General features: G+C 45.9%; 1 protein-coding gene across 1 annotated transcript in view; it reads left to right on the plus strand.

Annotated features, from left to right (window-relative positions):
* Positions 1 to 8,190: 8,190 nt before the first annotated feature.
* TLL2 (tolloid like 2) overlaps positions 8,191 to 19,964 on the plus strand; it is a 67,981-nt gene continuing 56,207 nt past the window's right edge. Inside the window, exon 1 of the mRNA XM_090277917.1 lies at positions 8,191 to 8,262. Coding sequence (XP_090134043.1) covers positions 8,208 to 8,262 — 55 coding nt within the window. The 5' untranslated portion in view covers positions 8,191 to 8,207. The remainder of the gene's footprint in view (positions 8,263 to 19,964) is intronic.

Here is a 19,964-nt window from a genome sequence, read left to right on the forward strand (position 1 = left end):
CCAGACAGGTAAGTCACTTTACCTCTTGGGGCCTTGTTTTTTCATATGTAAAATAGAGATATTTATGGCCCTTTTATTACTGGGTTTTCATGAGATAGAATTACAAAATTCAAGGCCAGGGAAGCATTTAGCAGTGTCCTTAGTGTATGGTTAGCACCATAATTGGCACTTGGTGAATACTTATTAACAACCAACTTAGATATTTAGTTGCCTATTTGTTTATCGTTTTCTCTTCTACTCTCCATCAGAATATAATTTCCATGAGGTCAGGGTAGAGTTTGTTCAGTGTCACATCCTGTGCAACAGAAACAGCATCTGGCATGTAGCAGGTGCTGGATAAATAGTTGTTGAATGAGGGAGTTCCTAAACAAACCCATGACCTCATTTGGTCCTCACAACAGCCCATTTGACAGATGAAAAATACTAACGCCCAAGGTCTTATCCACAGTTACACAGCAGAGAAAAGACTAAGCTAGTCCCAGAGCCTCAGCCCCAGGCTCTCCTTCCCTCCACGCATGGCACATTCCTGGGCTGGCCAGTGATTTTCATACCATCAGGATTTCCCCTGACCTTTAGCCTGGGAGGAAATGATATCGCAACTGGAAGAATACCCAGCGGGCTGGGAGCTGGCAGCGATCACCCCGGCAGCTGCAGGGAGTGTGTGAGTGGATTCTGAGTTGGCCAGAAAGGCATCGGAATGAGCAGGATGAAGGCAGACAAAAATGTCAGCATGTGCCTGGTCCCCCGCCAGTCACAGGGGGGGAAGAGGTAGTCTGCCTGTCAGGAGACGGGATGTGGACCCGCAGGGCTGTCTCTGGAGGTTTTCTGGGGCCAGACCGTGGGGTTCCGTGTTTGGGACCCTTCCTAGCCATGGGGCATGGGAAAGACTATCTGGCACTGACCAGGAGGCTGCCCTAAACCCTCAGTTTCCCTGATGGGCTGGGCAACCTTGGGATAATCATTTTGTACCTCAGTTTTCTCCTCTGTCAAATGGGATGACACTCAGTTTGCCACTGAATATTTCACTCAGGGTCAAAGGGGATGAGGGGGAACTGCTTTGTAAGCTGCACATTTCTAAACAAAGGGAAGAAATAATTTTGCATTTGCAAATAGATTGCTCTGTAGTTGCTTTCGTGTGGATTCATATGTATAACAGTCTCTCACGGACATAGGCTTTGATCTCAAATCTGCTTCCTGGTGTCATGACCCACGCAGTGCTCAGACCTCGGATGTAGGAGTCCTTGGTGGCCCTTCTCAGTCCCATCAATTCTCCATCCTTTTCTTTTTTTTTAAGTATATTTTATTGATTATGTTGTTACAGTAGTTCCAATTTTTTTCCTTTGCTTCCCTCTGCCCAGTATACCCCTTTCCTCCAACAATCCCACTCCTCTTAGTTCATGTCCATGGGTCATACATATAAGTTCTTTGGCTTCACCCTTTCCTGTATTATTCTTAACATCCCCCTGTCTATTTTGTACCAACCGATTATGCTTCTTAGTCTCTGTACCATTTCCCCATTTCTTCCCCTCGCCCCTCCCAGCTGGTAACCTTCCAAATGATCCCCAAACCTATGATTCTCTTCCTATTCTGTTATGCCTAATTGGATTTTGTTTTCGTTTTTTAGATTCAGTTGTTGATACTTGTGAGTTTGTTGTCATTTTAGTGTTCATAGTTTTGATCTTCTTTTTCTTAAGTCCCTTTGACATTTCATATAATAATGGCTTGGTGATGATGAACTCCTTTAGCTTCACCTTGTCTGGAAAGCACTTCATCTGCCCTTCCTTTCCAAATGATAGCTTTGCTGGATAGAGTAATCCTGGTTGCAGATTGCTTTTCATCACATTGAATACTGGTTGCCAGTCCCTTCCTGCCTGCAAAGTGTCCTCTGAGAAATCAGCTGATAGTCCTATAGGCACCCCAGTGTAGGCAACTCTCCACTTATCTCTTGCTGCCACCAGGACTCTCTCTTTATCTTTCACCTTTGGCATCTCAGTCATGATGCGTCCTAGTGTGGGCCCCTCTGGGTCCAACTCTTCTGGGACCCTCCATGCTTCCTGGACCTGTATGTCCATCTCCTTCACAAAATTTGGGAAGTTTTCCTCATTTTTTTCAATTCTTGCTTCCTCATTCTGCACTGGTTGACTGTTTTTTCCTTCCTTATGTTCCAAATCATTGATTTGAACTCCGGTTTCCTTCTCTTCACCATTGGTTTTGTGTGGATTTTCCTTCGTTTCATTTAGCATAGACATCACTTCTCCTCTTATGTGTTTGCCATACTCAAGCATATTTCTAAAGCCTGTGAGCATCTTTATCACCAGTGTTTTGAATTCTACATCTGTTAGGTTGGCTATCTCCTTGTCGCTTAGTTCTCCCACTAGAACCTTGATTCATTCCCCCTTTCAGGCCATACTTCTCTGTCTCCTCATTCTGACAGGCTCCTGTGTTTGTTTACCTCCATGTCCCAGGTAGAGCTGTTGCTCCTGTTACATTGTAAGGGGTGGAGCCTTAGGGATTCGTCAGTACAGGGCGACCTGTTTCACCACGTTGTGGTGCTATATGTGGAGGAGGGGTCCGAGAGGGAACAATGTCACTTCCCCAACACTCGTCCCTTTTTCAGGCACGTCTCCCACTTCCGCACCAGCCTAGCACCCCTCTAGCTGCTGCCCTGGCCGTCGTTCCCAGAGTGAGTGGGTCTGTGGACATTGTAGGACCGTGGGGGCCCTTTAAACAAGTGGACTCTACTGAGACCGGCAGTTTCTACCTCCACCCTAGCCCCCACTGGTCTGCACAGTCAGAAGCAATGAGGCTTGATTTCCCCCGGTGCTGGGACCGTGAGCTGCTAGGTTCGGTGAGGAGCTGGGAACGCTCACCAGGTGTCCCTCCTGACTTTAAAACATGTGACTGCACTTTCTGCTGGCCTGCCACTGCCGCCGCTGCTGCTGCCACCACACCACGTCCTCTCTGCCCCAGCTCCGCCCCTCCTTCCTGTCTGGATGAGTATTTCTTCTTTATATGTTTGTTTGCTAGACTTCCATGCAGTTTGATTTTCTGGAACTTCTGGTTGTTTCTAATTTTGAGGTAGTTGTATTTCTTCTTAGTTGTGGTGGGAGATGCACCATGTCTGTTTATGCCTCCACCTTGGCCAGAAGTCCCCAAGCCTCCTTCTTTAATATGACAGGTCTGTCACATCTCCACTTCTCTGTCCAGCTACCCCACTGCTCTCTCTTCTCTGAAGCTGCACAAGGTTCCTAATTGATCACCTGGCTTTCTCTTTTGCCTGCTGGAGAAATCTTGGTAAAACATATTAAAACACACCCCTCTGTCTCTCTCCTGCTTTAAACCTTGTCTGCTTCAGCCACCATGGTTGGCGCCTACACAGGGCAAGCCTGCTTCTGGTCCGGTTCTTTCCCCATCCTGCCTTCTGTTGGGTTCCACTGACCCATGTGCCTTTTCCCACCACCTTCTATACAGCTTTTCCAGTCACGCTCTGCCACGTACTGAATTTGCTCTTCAAAGCCTTTTCTGAACCTACAACAATCTTCTTTATTTTCTTACTTACTGTTTATTGTCCATCCAATTAGGAGGTACACACCTGTCTGCCTTATTCATTGGTGGATCCCTAGTGCTGGAACTGCCTTGACTCACAGTGAGTCTAATAATAATTTGTGATGGGTCGTGTTCCTGGTGGGGATGAATGTGAACCAGTTTACAGATCATGACTCCTAGCAAGCACGTCTAAGCATCACTGTCCTTGAGTGAGGTGGTGTCTACAGAGTCTGATTTACAAAATAAACAGCAATTTCTAAAAAGAGACTCACCCCAAAGAGGAAAGCAGAATGCCCATTGAAGGCAAGGCAGCAAATGACGCAGTCAGAAGCAGCAGGGGCGGGCATCTCTGTGCCTTCTGTGAGCATCTGGGCTTTCTTATGGAGGTGGAGGCCAGGAAGTGACTTTTTGGGATTTGTCTATTTGTATATTTGACTTCAAGTGCCCTTAAGCTTATCAAGGAGAGTAATATTTTTATAATTTGTGGATTGTGTACATGATTATAAAAAATCGTCGTCGGCAGCCGTCCGTCTCGAGAGACGATGGCGTAGCTTCTTGAGAGTCTATCTGCACCGCCGAGAATGGCTGTGCAGTCCGACTCGGGAGTGACAATCCCTGCCGCACTTGTTACAGGTGAAGGCAGATGGCTGTTGTTGCTGCTGTTGACGCTGCTTCCGCCTCGATCTTTTCTGGACCGCCTCCTCGTTGCGCGCAGCCTCTGCGCGTGACGTACCTTGCCTGACCGCGAGCCTCCAGGCTAGGCGGTCGTCTGCTTGAACTTCCCATGTGTTGAGATTGATGGAGCATTGTGTCATGTCCTTTTTGCAGATGTCTTTGAACCGCAGTTTTGGGCGCCCTGTCATCCTCTTGCCTTCTGCTAGCTCGCCGTAGAGGAGGCCTTTGGGGATACGGCCTGCATCCATTCTTTTGACATGACCGAGCCACCTGAGGCGTCTCTCGCTAAGAACTGCATGCAAACTGCTCATGTTGGCTCGCTTCAACACCTCGGTGTTGGGGACCTTATCCTGCCAGGCGACATGCAGGACGCGTCGCAGGCACCTCATGTGGAAGCTGTTGAGTTTCCTTTCGTGCCTTGCGTAGGTGGTCCACGTCTCGCTGCCATAGAGGAGAGTGCTGAGTACGCAGGCTTGGTAGATGCGCAGTCTGGTTTTCTCAGTGAGGCTGGAATTGTTCCACGCTCGCCGGTTCAGTTTGGCCATAACTGTGGCTGCCCTGGCGATTCTCCGATTGACCTCCAAGTCGACTGACAGAGAGCTCGAGATGGTGGACCCGAGGTAAGTGAAATCGTTGACAACCTCCTGGGTGTATCCGTCGATGGTGATGCATGGGGGAGTCCCCGTACCTTGAGCCATAACGTTCGTCTTCGTCAGGCTGATGGCTAGTCCGAACTCCTTGCATGCGCGGGAAAGGCAAGTGACTAGCTGCTGGAGTCCCTCTTCGGAGTGTGATGTCAAGGCTGCGTCGTCGGCGAAGAGCATCTCACGGATGAGCACCTCTTTGACTTTGGTCTTGGCTCGTAGACGGGCCAGGTTGTAGAGCTTGCCATCGGATCTGGTGTGAATGAAGACACCCTCGCTGCAGTCCTTAAAGGCGTATTGGAGGAGCATGGAGAAGAAGATTCCGAACAGCGTAGGCGCGAGGACGCAGCCCTGCTTTACTCCGCTGCTGACTGGGAAGGCCTCAGAGGTTGCGCCGTTGTAGGACACCGTGCTGTGCATGTTGTCGTGAAAGGACATGACCACAGCAAGCAGATGTGGTGGACAGCCAATCTTCCGTAGCAAGCTGAAGAGTCCGCTTCAACTGACCAGATCAAACGCCTTCGTGAGGTCGATAAAGGCGAGGTAGAGTGGTTTATGCTGCTCGTGACACTTCTCCTGCAGCTGGCGCAGGGAGAAGATCATGTCCACTGTTGATCGGCCAACTCTGAAGCCACACTGGGACTCTGGGTAGACGCGGGAAGCAAGGGTCTGCAGGCGGGCAAGAGCAACCCGGGCGAATACTTTGCCGACGACGCTGAGGAGAGAGATGCCCCGGTAGTTGTTGCAGTCGCTGCGGTCTCCTTTGTTCTTGTACATGGTGATAATGTTGGCGTCTCTCATATCCTGGGGGATGTAACCCTCCTTCCAGCAGAGACAGAGTAGATGGTGGAGCGGCTGTAGCAGGACTGGTTTCCCGCTCTTTAGGATTTCTGGAGGGATTCCGTCGCTTCCTGGTGCTTTCCCGCAAGCGAGGCGGTCGATGGCTTTGCCGAGCTCTGCTGCAGTAGGTGGGGTGTCTAGCTCCTCCATGACTGGTAGGTCTGGGATGGCGTTAAGAGCAGTGTCTGTTACGGTGTTCCTCGTTGCGTACAGCTCGAGGTAGTGCTCGGTCCACTGCCGCATTTGCTGTTACTGGTCAGTGATGACCTCACCTGTCTTGGACTTAAGGGGGGCGATCTTGGAGGGGATTGGGCCTGTTGCCTTCTTGATACCCTCATACATTCCTCGTGCGTTGCCTATATCGGCGGCTTCCTGGATGCTTCTGCACAGGTTTAGCCAATAGGTGTTGGCACAGTGGCGGGCGGTCTTCTGGACTTTGCTCCTGGCAGCCCGTAGAGCTTGAAGTGTACTGGGAGTGGGCGTGGCCTTGTAAGCCAGTAGGGCCTTCCTCTTAGCCTCGATCACGGGTTCCATTTCTTCCCAGTGAGCCTCGTACCAGTCAGCGTTCTTCCGCTCTTTCTTCCCGTAAGCAATAATGGCGGAGTTGTATATGGCGTCGCGGAGACGTGGCCAATTAGATTCGATAATGTCATCTGCCGCCATTCCCTCGCCGAGTGCATCTTCCATCCTGTTGATGAATTGCTGGGTTTTAACTGGGTTGCTGGCACAACTGGTGTTGATGCGTGGGCGACCCTTCTTCTTGGAGTGGTGCAACCTCTTCGGCGTTATGCGCACCTTGCTTACCACGAGGGCATGGTCCGTGTCGCAGTCTGCACTGTGGTAGCTGCGGGTGAGGAGGGTGCTGCCAATATCCGTTCTTCTGGTGATGACGAGGTCAAGCTGGTGCCAATGGCGGGAGCGGGGGTGCCTCCATGACACCTGGTGGATCTCTTTGCACTTGAAGAATGTGCTTGTCACGCACAGGCCATGGTGACACGAAAGCTCAAGCAGTCACTGACCATTCTCATTGATCTTTCCTCTCCCAAAGTTTCCAAGGCAGGTGGGTCAGGCCATGTGGTCGGCTCCTACTCTTGCGTTGAAGTCTCCAAGGAGATAAAGAGCGTTACTTCTGGGGATCTTGGATAACGCTTCGTCCAGTGCATGGTAGAACTGTTCTTTCTCTTCGGTGGTGGCGCAGAGGGTTGGGGCGTATGCGCTAAGAATGCTGACTGGACCGAAAGTTGTTGACAATCGGAGGGTAAGTAATCTCTCTGTGCCTCCTGTGGGTGGCTCTATGGAGTTAACAAGCGTGTTCTTCACAGCGAACCCAACACTGTGCTGTCTTGGTTGGTCCGGAGACTTCCCTTGCCAGTAGAAGGTGTAGTTGGTTTCTCTGATAGTTCCGTTGTCGGCCAACCGGGTCTCCTGTAGAGCCGCAATGTCGATGTTTAGTCGTGCCAGTTCCCTGTCGATGACGGCGGTTTTCCTGGCATCATTGATCCACGGAAGGTCTGCAGTAAGTCCGGGACACATGGTCCTGATGTTCCAGCTAGCGAGGCGAAGTGCTGGAGGCTTCTTTCTTGTTTTTTGCTTGGAATTGCCTGGTGCGAGTGTTTTGTGGCCCACTTTTCGAGAGACGCCTCTCTGATCCCCACGCACCCAGTGGGGCAGGCGAGCCATGGCAAGACGGCACCTAATTGGCTGGGGGCTGCCCAGCTTGAGGCGGGCGGTAGCTGTCCAGTGAGGTGCGATGACCTCTCCCACCGTCAGAGGAGACCCCTGGCGCTCGTTTCCTTCGCCAATCGGATGAGCTTATAATCGGTATCTGTCTCCTCCCGTGTTGAGTCGACATCTTGCGATGACGCTGGAGTGTCCTCTCCAGTGAAGCTACAAAGCCTGGGCAGGGTGATATGGAGGGCCAGCTGTTGCCCATGCAGCAGACCCCCCCTCTCTTCACAGCTGAAGGATCCAAGGGGAAAGACAGAGTCAATACAGCTTGGCTTCAGGTGTGCCGCAGGAGTTGCCGGTGTTGACTACAACGTCAAACCGCCTTAGGGACTCCGGCTCCGGATTTTCTGTCGGGGTTTACTCCCTTAGCCTTTCCCCTGAAGAGGTATGCCGCAAGGCAGCGGAGGTTTTTTGGAGTCAGAGTTTTCCTTCTCTGATGTGCCCTGACTGGAAGATCGAACCAGCGACAGTTAGCTCGCAGGCCGATGCTCAATCCACTGAGCCAAACCAGCCAGGGTAAAAAATATTATAAAAAATAGCAGGTTCTTTTTTGCCCCAGTGCCTAGAACAGGTCCTGGCATACAGTAGGTGCTAAGTAAACCTTTTTTGAACAAATCTTTACTGCTCCACTGCTGCCGGTGATTGTGATTCTGCTCCTCCCCCAGGGGACCAGGTTGTCTCCCTCACCTCCTTCCTGGTGCTGGTGCAGAGAAGGCTGATGCGTCCTCACATTTCTTCTTCCCTCCTTCAGGTGGCCTTGAAGAACAACCACTCATGAGCTGGTCGAACACTACAGCCACGAATGCCAGCAGCGAGGAAGCACGAAAGGGTAATGTGAGGCCCCACCAGGCCTTTGAGTGCTTTAAAAAAAACCCAAAAAACTGTGGTAAATTTCACATAACATAAAATTTACCATTTCAGTGTGTGCAATTTAGTGGCATTACATGCATTCACAGTGTTATGCAGCCAACACTATTGTCTAGATCCAGATTGTTTTCAGCACCCATAAAGGAGGCTCCATACCCACTGAACAGTCACTCCTCATTCCCCCCCCCCCCCAGCTTCTGGCACCTCTTATACCTTTTATCATAGTGGACTAAGAAGTACCGAAGTCTGTGGGCATGAGGGAGTGTGTGCTTTTGTTGAGTGGGGTGGGCTGGCTGCCAGAGAACGGGACAGAAGAGTGGTATTTGCTTGCTCAGAGACTGTAGGGTCTTTAGTTCAACTCTGCAATCTGTACTTGACCTTTCTCTCTTGAGCTTGGCTTCTGAGTTGAAGCTCCTGAGGGATGAGAGGAGGGATGCTGAAGCCTGGGGAACTAGGGGTCTGACAGAACAAGTGCGCATGGGAGGCAAGGGAGGAAAATGAAGCTGGTTGCGGGCTAGCAGGGAGGGTGAGACTAGAGAAGCCTTGGGCTATTGGGGGAGGGGGCAGGTGTGGTGGTGGTCTGTGGGCAAGGTGATCAGCAGGTACCTGCCTGCACCACCACTCCTGTCTGCACATCAAGGCTCAGATGTGGGAGTGATCTCCGTGTTCTGATATTCCAGCCTGGAGATTATAGGAGGGTGTCTCACTTTCGGAGAAGCTTTTCCTGCTCAAAAGCTGTGCTGAGGAGAGAGGCTGCTGGCCTTCAGTCCGGCCTGCATTCTGGGAGTCAGGGCTCGCCTCCAGCCACAGCGCTTCTTCCACATAAAATTAACACAGAGCAAAAGGAATATTTTTTTAAAATATTTTATTTATTTATTTTTAGAGCTAGGGGAAGGGAGGGAGGATGAGAGGGAGAGAAACACCAATGTGTGGTTGCCTCTCGCATGCCCCCAACTAGGGACCTGGCCCCAGGCATGTGCCCTGACTGGGAATTGAACCGGTGATCCTTTGGTTTGCAGGCCAGCACTCAATAGGAATAACTTTAAAATGCCAGAATCTTATGTTTTTGGGATGACTATGTAGGGATAAAATCATGATTTGCTTTCTTTTATGTTTTTGCTTTAATGTTATTTTATATTTCACACATACATGTACATAATTTTACACAAATGTGACAATTTGTCATCACATACTTTATTGTCTTCTCTTTTTTTCTTCTCCCTTTAATTTGGCTACCTCCTTTCCTTTTTTCTATCACTCCTCTACCCTTTCCCAGGTAATGCATGCAAATGACCTTGTATGCACTTTTTTACATTTTTCTCTATGCACATATATTCACATATACATGTATGTAGAGATATATACATATAAACATGTATATAGCTATAAGCTTTGTCATTTTTTAAAGGAAATAGGATATTTGATATATGTTTTTTATGTATCATGCTTTTCTCATTCATCAGTACCTTACGGTACTTGTTATAACTTCAATGGATTCTTTCGAATAGTTGCAAAATACTCCTGGTATGAATGGACTGTACTTTATTCAATCATTTCTTTATCAATATTCACTTCACTTCAATTTTTTGCCATCATGAACAATGTTGCTCAAATGCATTTCAAAAGGTGTAATCACGTTTCCATAGCAATTTAAAACTATGCCCCCTCCCCATATTTTTTCTAACTCTAGGTATTATCAGTATTTTCAGTAAAGTAAACGGTAGCATATTATTACTTAATTTGTATTTCTCTGACAGCTGGTGACTTTGAACATCTTTTCCAACCTTTGCCAGTGATTCGGGTGTGCCTTTCTGTGACTCACTTTTTCCTGATTTTTGCCCATTTTTTTTGCTGGGTTTTTGATCCCTCTCTTATCAATTTGACCTCTTTTAGAGAGAGGAAGATTCTTTAGTTCCCATGCGCCACCACCACATTTGACAAATATGCGTCTTTTTAAAGTCACACAGTTTGTTTCTGGGACTGTGCAAGGCCCCCTTTAAAATCTGTATTTATCTACCTTGCTATTCAAAGGCATTCTGACTTATGCACTGTAGCCTCCCTAGACATCTGGTAAACTCAGTGACACTTCATTGTGGCCACAGATGACCGGCATGTAGTGGTGAAAATGGAGCAAAGGTTTGGGAATGAGACCAGAGGGATTTGTCATCATTTTGCCATGATGTAGGTGTCAGACCTGTTTTTCCTTCCTGGTTTAAGTGATTTACTGTTGCATAAAAACTGCCCCCAAACTTAGTGACTTCAAACAGTGATTTGTTGTCTTTCAGGATTCTGTGGGTGGCCTGGGCTCAGCGCGTGGTTCTTCGGCTGACATTGGCTGAGGTCACTCACAGGACTACATTCAGCTAGAAGCTGGGCTGAGCTGGGAGGTCCAAAAAAGCATGGTCACCACCCTGGTGCTTCGGTGTCCTCCACATGGCCCCTCTCTCCACGTGGAGTTTTACCCCTTAGTTGTCTAACGTGAGACTTCTTGTACCACACAGCAGCTGGCTTCCTAGAAGGAGGAAGGAGAAGCCATCAGTCGACTTGAGGCCTAGGCTCAGAACTCCTTGAATGCTACTTCTGCCACATTCTATTGGTCACAACAAGCCACAGTCCAGCCCAGGTTCAAGGAGAAGAATACAGATTCCATCCCTAATGTGAGAAGGGGCAGGAGCTCACAGGGATGAGAGGACCTGCTGGTGGCCGTATTTGGAGACCATCTGCCACCTCCCCTCATTGTCTCTCACCTGCTCACCAGCAGTAGACATTGTCAGGGTTTTTAATATTTACTAGTTTATTGAGTGTAAAATGACCCAACCTAATAAACTTGGATAGTTAGCCACACTTTGGTTTGCATCCCAGCTCAGTCAGGTAGTAACTATGACCTTGGATACGTTAGCTAACTCTTCATAGGAGATTTGGAGAGAATTAGAAATAATGTTTATGCAAACTATATAGCTGAGTGTCTGTTATGTAAAAGATATCCCATGAATGGAGCACCTCCACTTCTCTGCCTCCACCTCTGAGAATTACATTATCCAGCACTGAAAGTGAGTCGCCCACCTCTGGATTGGGATCCCACAGCTGTTCAACAGCTGCACAGAAACATAATTAAGAGGGACAGGAAGGAATAAGGCTGCTACAGCCCATTTAAATTCTGCCTCTGGTGGACTGTGCACAGTCCCCACGCTGCAACGTCCTGGGTTTTTAGAGGATGATGACAGTGTTCCCTCGTCTGCCATGGCCCACATCCCTTCAAGCTGGCTGAATCCACAGTCTGCAGCCCCTCAAATGACCCTGGTTTGTTTGAAGAGGACAATGCCAAGGTTAGGCCAACCCTCCACTCTGTTACAGCCACAGACGAGCAGGTCTGTAAGCATCCAGGGCAACCCTGAGGGAGGAGGAGACCCCTGAGGGGAGAGCAGGGCAGGCTGTTCTAGCCTGTCCTCTCAGCCTTCTCATCCGGTTGTCCCTCCAGGACACTGTCAGGCCCCAGCTGGGGTGCTTCTCATTTGAATTAAAGATAAGGCGAGTTGTGTCAGTCTCAGATCTCCTTTCATCACCATCCGCCCGCCTTCTGCCATCCCTGGAAGAAGAGACTGCCCTAGCAGGAGAGAGGGTCTGAGGGAAGCCCTGGCCCGCTGGCTTTGTGGCCGACTTATTTCCCGGCATTATGTGGCTCCTGTCAGCCCTGATGGTGGAATTTGTGCTTCCAGCTCTGGGGAGGGCTGAGGGACTTGGAGAACTGCTCACTCAGCATCCCCTGGGCAGACCGTTTGGTCTCAGGAGCTTCCCTCCCCGGGAGATGGGCGCTCAGTTTGCAGTTGGGGGCTGATAATGGGATTAATGAAATGGAGTATGTAGCTCCTCCATGAAGGAAGCTGTGACTGTTTTGCTAGAGCCTGATTTCCAGAACATAGTAGAGAGTGGACCTTTTGCTTTCAGTACCACTCCCTATGGGCTTTGTGCTGAAGCAAATGATAATGGAATCAGGTTGCACTAGAAAATAAGGAATCCCACAAACTTGGGTGCAAAGCTCCGCACAATACCGAACCCCTGAATGTCACTTGTGTCAGCGTATTTGAGTGTAACCGCTGAGCCTAACTTTAGGCATATTTTCTAACTTGTCCCCAAATACAGACCTTGAAAGTGCCTGCGGCCCTCCTTGAGCTCTCAGTACAGCAGGTGTTTGACATTCATTACCTGGTTCATTGCCCACACCACCACCATGCAGCAGGAAGGAAGGCTCACGGCAGGGTGTCTTATCCAAGGCCAGAGAGGTAGCAAAGGGCAGTGTGTTCTAAGTCTCATGACCCCCAACCCCTTGCTCTTAACCTCTGGGCTGTTTTCAGTGGTTCTCAAACTAACCTGCACTTTCAAGTTACTTGGAGAGCTTTAAAAACGACAGATGCCTTGACTCCAGTCTAGGCCCATTGAGTCACAATCTCAGGGCAGGAGGGCAGACACCACAGAGTGTTTTTAAAGCCCTCAGGTGATTCAGGTGGGCATCTAGGTTAGAGAACCACTTATGCAGAACAACCCAGTCTCCCTTTCCAGTGAGGGGCTGCTCTTTAATCTTTCAGGACTGCCACAGCTCGGGCCGGGTGCGAATTTGCCCATTATCTGCGGGGTGAGGGTTATGCAGCTGACTGGACTGTCAGGGTGTTTACTTCCAGCGGGGGAGTGACCCGGTGACTTACTGAAGATTCGCAGTTCCTCGCTTGAGAAGGCTGGGTTGGGCCTGATTCTGTTTAAGACACTGCTGTGCCTTCAGCTGGAAATGCAACATTGAATAGTTACTGCCGCTCTGCTTTTTCAGAGAGGACAGGGTCCACTCCCAGGGTCAGAGAATTTAAATGGACTTTATCCCCCAGCCCACCCCACCCCCAGCGTGTTAAATCCTTTCAGCCGCCCCTGAGCTCCTTTTCAAATGCAGGACTCTTGGCCATAATAAATAATTACATCCTTCTATTTGGACTTGGATTCCAGATAGTAGTAATCCAAGAAAATCCAATAATGACAGTTGCATTAAGATCCTTCTTCCAGGCTAAGCGGAACATCTGTTTAGACATATTTTTAATCGGCAAATGCTTCCTGTGTTGAGTCCTTGGCAAATTAAATTTCTCACTGGACCAAGGGGGAAGCTGTCATTCAATAACCCATCTCTGGAAATTACACCCCGGTCTCTTTCCAGGTGCACTTAAGATTTTCCCATGCTGAGTCGGCTGCACACTGGCCTTGACAAGTACTGGTTACATGTATGTATAACACTGCTTGTGTGAGAAGCATGGTATGTGTCTTAGTGCCTCTAAGGGAGAAGGTTGTTTTTTTTTTTCGTTCATTCTCCAAAGGAGAGTTGGAGGCGGAGGAAAATTAAGAGACTTGTTGAAAACCATATGGGAAATGAATAACAAACTTCCACTTGCTACATTGCTGCCTGTGATTACTTAAGACGTGATGATTCTCAGGATTTAAACATTAAGGGTTTTAGGACTGCCAATATTTTGAGGAGGTTTCCACCACAGAATTGTTTGGACTGTTGGGCTGTTTATTTTTAGCACAACTCATCCATTCTTTAATTAATTCATTCAAAATGCAAGAGGCCTGAATGCTTACTACCAACCAGGCAATGTGCTGGGTGTGAACAGAGTGTGAACAAGCCCATGACAGTTCCTGACCCCATGGAGCTTCCAGTCTACGGGGACAACTCATATTTGAAATCTGGGTGCAATTTGTAGTCTAGGACTGGGACAGCAAATGAGAATATATGTAGAGGTCAACCAGGTAATACCAATGGGGAAAGCTGGCTGGATGGGACCGTGTGAAGTGGGAGAGCGATTCTGGCAGCCGGGAAGACATGGCCCTGACCACGGGGAGCAGGTGCTCCTTAACTCACGACAGGAGATGGGATCACCGTTGCCAGATCATTCCATTTTTAAAGAAAAGCTAGAAAATCTTCTTGAGTGAAATCTTTTGATTTTAAAAAGTTGGCTTCTAAAGTGAGATTAAAAAAAAAAAAAAAAGAAACAGTGTAGGCCAAAAGCATCTAGGCCAAACAAAACACATCTGTGGGTTGGGTTTATCCCAAGAGCTGCAAGTGCATGACTTCTGATCTAGAAATTTTAGCAGTAAAACAATTATTTTCAGGTTTAAAAATGTATTACATGCCAACTTTCTGGTTCTGGCAATATAACCAGCTGAATAAGTAGGGAGCCCTTATATAAACACAGAACTGCTGAAAAAAATCTGTAACCTTTTCTTCACCCCAAATTTAAATTAGAGTTAAGCTCAAAGGAAGGAAAGGGGAATTGCCATGAGCAGCAGAGAAGACGGAACATAAACGCATGGAACTAACCTTCAGACAGTGGCAAGACTGCGGAGGCACTGGAACTGAGAGGAGTGGCAAGAAATCCTGCTATCTTTCCTGGGCTCCAAGTGGGGAAAAAGATCTATGAGAAATTGAACCCCAAAGCCTAAACTTAGAAATTAACATAAAAATCGATCTGGGATTAATAGCATTCCAAGAGCCCTGAAAAAAGGAAAAACAGGGTCCCACTCATGATTGAGGGCATGTGGGATTCCTGTGGAAATGAATAACTTCCCCTAAAGATAAACTTTAAGTAAAAAACATTAGAAACACAAAAAGTTAACCTATAAAGGGGAATCAGCAGACAATAAATCGGAGCATTAATACTCCAAGATATAGAAATAATAGAACAATCTGAAGGAGATTAAATGAGTCGTCGGCAGCCGTCCGTCTCGAGAGACGATGGTGTAGCTTCTTAAGAGTCTATCTGCACCGCCGAGAATGGTTGTGCAGTCCGACTCGGGAGTGACACGGTATCTGTCTCCTCCCGTGTTGAATCGGCATCTTGCGATGACGCTGGAATGTCCTCTCCAGTGAAGCTGAAGCTACAGAGCCTGGGCAGGGTGATATGGAGGGTCTGCTGTTGCCCATGCAGCAGACCCCCCCTCTCTTCGCAGCTGAAGGGTCCAAGGGAAAGACGGAGTCAATACAGCTTGGTTTCAGGTGCGCCGCAGGAGTTGCCGGTGTTGACTACAACGTCAAACCGCCTTAGGAACTCCGGCTCCGGATTTTCTGTCGGGGTTTACTCCCTTAGCCTTTCCCCTGAAGAGGTATGCCGCAAGGCAGCGGAGGTTTTTTGGAGTCAGAGTTTTCCTTCTCTGATGTGCCCTGACTGGAAGATCGAACCAGCGACACTTAGCTCGCAGGCCGACGCTCAATCCACTGAGCCAAACCAGCCAGGGCTAGATTAAATGAGTATACATAAAATAACTGAAGAGTCAGTGAGAGAATTTGAACTATAGTGGGAGAGAAACAGAACAAAACAAAAGAATAGGCAGATTTAGAAGCCATAAATAGGGTGTCTAGAAACGACAACTATATTTATTGAAACTGGAATGAGATAAATGTTATATCGAACACAGTTGGAAAGAGAACTAGTGAAGGAGAAAAGAGATCTAATGAGAACATACAAATGTTATCACTGAGATAAGGGGACGGAAAGTGTGTGTGTGGTGGGGGAGGGGTGAAACAACCCAGAGGATAAAATGAGACTGTTCAATGTGCATTCAATGGGAATTCTAGAAAAAGAGAGAACTCCCACAGAGAAACCGGGAAAGAGGACCCCATGATCAAACAGATAAGGAATTAGCATTTTCCATAATTAGAGGAAGATGTGAAATTTTAAGACTTGTACTGAATCTCAAGTAGAGAATTCAAACAAATCCACATATAGACAATTGGAATGGTGCGGAGGAACACCAGAGACAAAGAACAACAGAAAGAGCAGGGAACAAAAGACATGACAGATAATGGGTGAAGGAATGACCATTAAACAAATGATATCACCCACTGGCAACAATAAAGACCAAAAGACATTGGAATACTATCTCTGAAGTGCTGAGGGAAAAATATGGTTCAAATTGGGATTCTATACATTCCTAACTAAATTTTCCTTCCAGAGTGAGAATAAAATAAATTGAGAGAAGATGAAGAGTGTGGATGAAATAAACTTAGTGAGTTTATTATCACCATGAAGGAATAATAAAAGATGCATTTCCAGGGAGATTTGTGATGCAAGAAGTAGCAAGCGAGCAAAGGAAAGGGTTAATATGAAGGTAGATATAAATCTGTATCGCAAACCAAAAAAAAAAAAAAAAGTCAGTAATAATGACTAATTTGGGGTCTTAAAAACAAGTAAACAGTAACATGAAAAATTTGAAGGTGTATTTACAAAATAAAATATTTGAAGATCCTTGTACTTTCAAAATGAGAATACACATCTATTAACAACTGAATCTAAAAAACAAACTAAGCAAACAAGAACAGAGACAGATGCTTGGATACAGAGAGCGTTCTGATGGTTGCCAGATGGCAGAGGGGCGTGGGGCAATGAGTGAGGAGGTGAGGGGATTAAGAAGCACAAGTTAAGTAGTTACAGAATAGCCATGGGGATGTAAAGTGCAGTATAGGAAATGGAGTAGCCAAAGAACTTATACACATGATATACACATGACTCATGGACATGAACAATGATGTGGGGGTTGCCTGAGGGAGTGGGGGGTGCTGGATGGAGGAGGGGGAAAGGGGGAAAAATTGGGACAACTGTAAGAGCATGATCAATAAAATATAATTTAAAGAATAATTGTACAGCATAATCAAACAGACTTTATCCCAGGTATATAAGGCTGGTTCAGCATTTGAAAGTCAAGTGTAACTACCATATCAACAATCTAAAAGAAAAATGCTATGAGTACATCCATTGATGCAGAAAAGGCATTTTACAAAATCTAACATTTATTTACGATAAAAATTCAGGAAGTTAGGAAGAAAGAAATTAAAATCTTAACTTGATAATCAGCATCTATAGCTTACTTCATACTCAATGGTGAAGGACTGAATGCTCTCCCCCTAAGATCAGGATGTCTGCTCTTACACCTTTATTTGTCACAGTTCTGGAAGACACTGCATTGAGGCAAAAACAAGAAATTAAATGTGGTAAGAATTGGAAAGGAAGAAATAAAACTGTTCTTATTTCACAATGGCAAGTTTGTCTTTGTGGAGGATTAGAAGGACTCTACAACAAACAAACATGAAACTCCTAGAATAAGTGAGTTTAACAAGATGGCAGAATACATGGCCAAAACACAAAAATTACTTATATTTCTCTATAGTAGAAATGAACCTGCAGAAACCAAAATTAAAATAGACATATGAAAAGATGCTCAATGTCACTAGTCATCAAAGAAATGCAAATTAAAATCACAATGAGATACCACCTCACACCTGTCAGAATGGCCATCATCAACAAATCAACAGACAACAAGTACTGGCAGGGACGTGGAGAAAGGGGAATGCTTTTGCACTGTTGGTGGGAATGCAGACTGGTGCAGCCACTGTGGAAAGTAATATGGAGATACTTCAAAAAATTTAAAATGGATATGCATTTTGACCCAGCTATCCCACTTCTGGGAATATATCCAAAGGAACCCAAAACACTAATTTGAAAGAACATAAGCACCCCTATGTTCATTGCAGCATTATTTACAGTCACCACGACATGGAAGCAGCCCAAGTGTCCATCAGTAGATAAGTGGGTAAAACAACTATGGGACATTTACACAATGGAATATTACTCAGCTATAAAAAAGAAGAAAATTTTACTCTTTGTGACAGTATGGATGGACCTAGAGAACACTATGCCAAGTGAAATAAGTCAGTCAGAGAAAGACAAATACCATATGATTTCACTCATATGTGGAATCCAATGAACAACCTGCTCTAACAAGGAAAATGGGGACAGACTCATAGATGGAGAGCAGGACGACAGCGCTGGGGAGGTTAAGGGGTGGAGGGACTGAGCAAAAATGGAAAGGGACTCACAGACAACATGGACAACAGTGTGGTGATTGCTGGGGGAAGGGGGTTATAAGGGGACTGAATGGTAATGGAAAAAATACATAAAGATTAAATTAAAAAACGTGATACCATTTATAAGAAAATGAAACACTTAGATGAACACTAAAAAAACATGTACAATATTTAATACAGTCATGTCCCTCCTAACAATGTTTCAGTCAACAACAGGCCACACATATGATGGTGATGGTGGTACATACCATGTAGCCTAGGTATGCAGTAGGCTATACCATCCTGATTTGCTTACATATACTCTATCATATTCACCCAGTGATGAAATCACCTAACAAAGCTTTTCTCAGAATGTACCTCCTTCATGAAGTGGTGTGTGACTGTACTGAATATTACACAATGCTGGTGAAAGAAGTCAAGAGAGACCTACCTCAATGGAGAGACACCCATGTCCATGGATTGGAAGACTCACTGTAGTAAAGATGCCAGTTCTCTCCAACTTGATCTATAGGTTTAATGTAATTCCTGTCAAATTTCCAGCATGGTTTTATTGTTAGCATAGAGAACCTTATTCTAAAATTTACAGGGAAAAATACATAAAATTTGTATGGAAACATAGCTGAAACCAATCATGGAAAAGAAGTCTAAATTAGATGTAATTACTCTACTCGATATTATACACCTTACTATATATAACTGCAGTAATCAAGACGTTGCCATATTAGCAGAGGGAGAAATGCGTAGACCAATGGAACAGAATAGAGGACCCATAAATACACTTAATTACTAAATGACCCAGTAATTCCGCTCTTGGGTATTTATCTCAGATAAATAAAAACTTCTCCTCACATAAACTTTTCGACATGAATGTTCATAACAACTTTATTTGTAAGAGCAGGAGACAACCCAGAAGTCCTTCAACAGATGAATGGTTAAACAAACTGTAGTCCATACGTATCAGGGAATACTCCTCAGCAATAGAAAGAAAGTATTGATAACATGCAACAACTGGGATGAGTCTCTAGGGAATTGCACTGAGTGAGAAAAGCCAATTTCCAAAGGTTACACCCTGTAGGATTCCATTTTTATAATGGGCTTCAAATGACAAAAATTTTCAAAATGGAGGCCAAATTAGTGATTGGGAGTTTAGGGATGGGGGGGGGGAAGGAAGTGGATGTGATTTTGGCAACATGAGGATCCTTATGGTGATGGAACTGTTCGGCATCTAGAATGTGGTGGTAGATACACAGACCTCTATATGTGATAAAACTGTCTCAAACCACACACACATATACACATGAGTATATATAATACTGGGGGAACCTGAATGAGACCAGTAGATTGTATTAATATCTATAACCCAGCTGTGATACTGTACTATAGTTTTATAAAATGTTTCTATTGGGGAAAACTGAGTAAAGTATACACAAAATATCCTGTATTATTTCTTACAACTGTATATGAATCTACAATTATCTCAATAAGAATTTTGATTTACAAAACTATTTCATATACAGCAAAAAAAAAAATTTGAACTTCAACATTATTATCGTTGTGAAGCTTGTTTCATTGTTTGTTGTGGGAAATGTAATTTCCTCAAAGAATAACACCCGTTGAATGACTCAGAAAAATAATTACACAAAATGATTGAAAAGAAATGGATGCAAAAAAGCTATATGAGGCAAACACTAATCAAAATAAAACTGGTATATAAATATTAATACCAGCCAAAATAATATTTATTGTGGATGAACATGATTACAGATAAA

The sequence above is a fragment of the Furipterus horrens genome, unplaced genomic scaffold, assembly GCF_987537825.1.
Source record: "Furipterus horrens unplaced genomic scaffold, mFurHor1.1.pri manual_scaffold_5, whole genome shotgun sequence".
NCBI lineage: Eukaryota > Metazoa > Chordata > Mammalia > Chiroptera > Furipteridae > Furipterus > Furipterus horrens.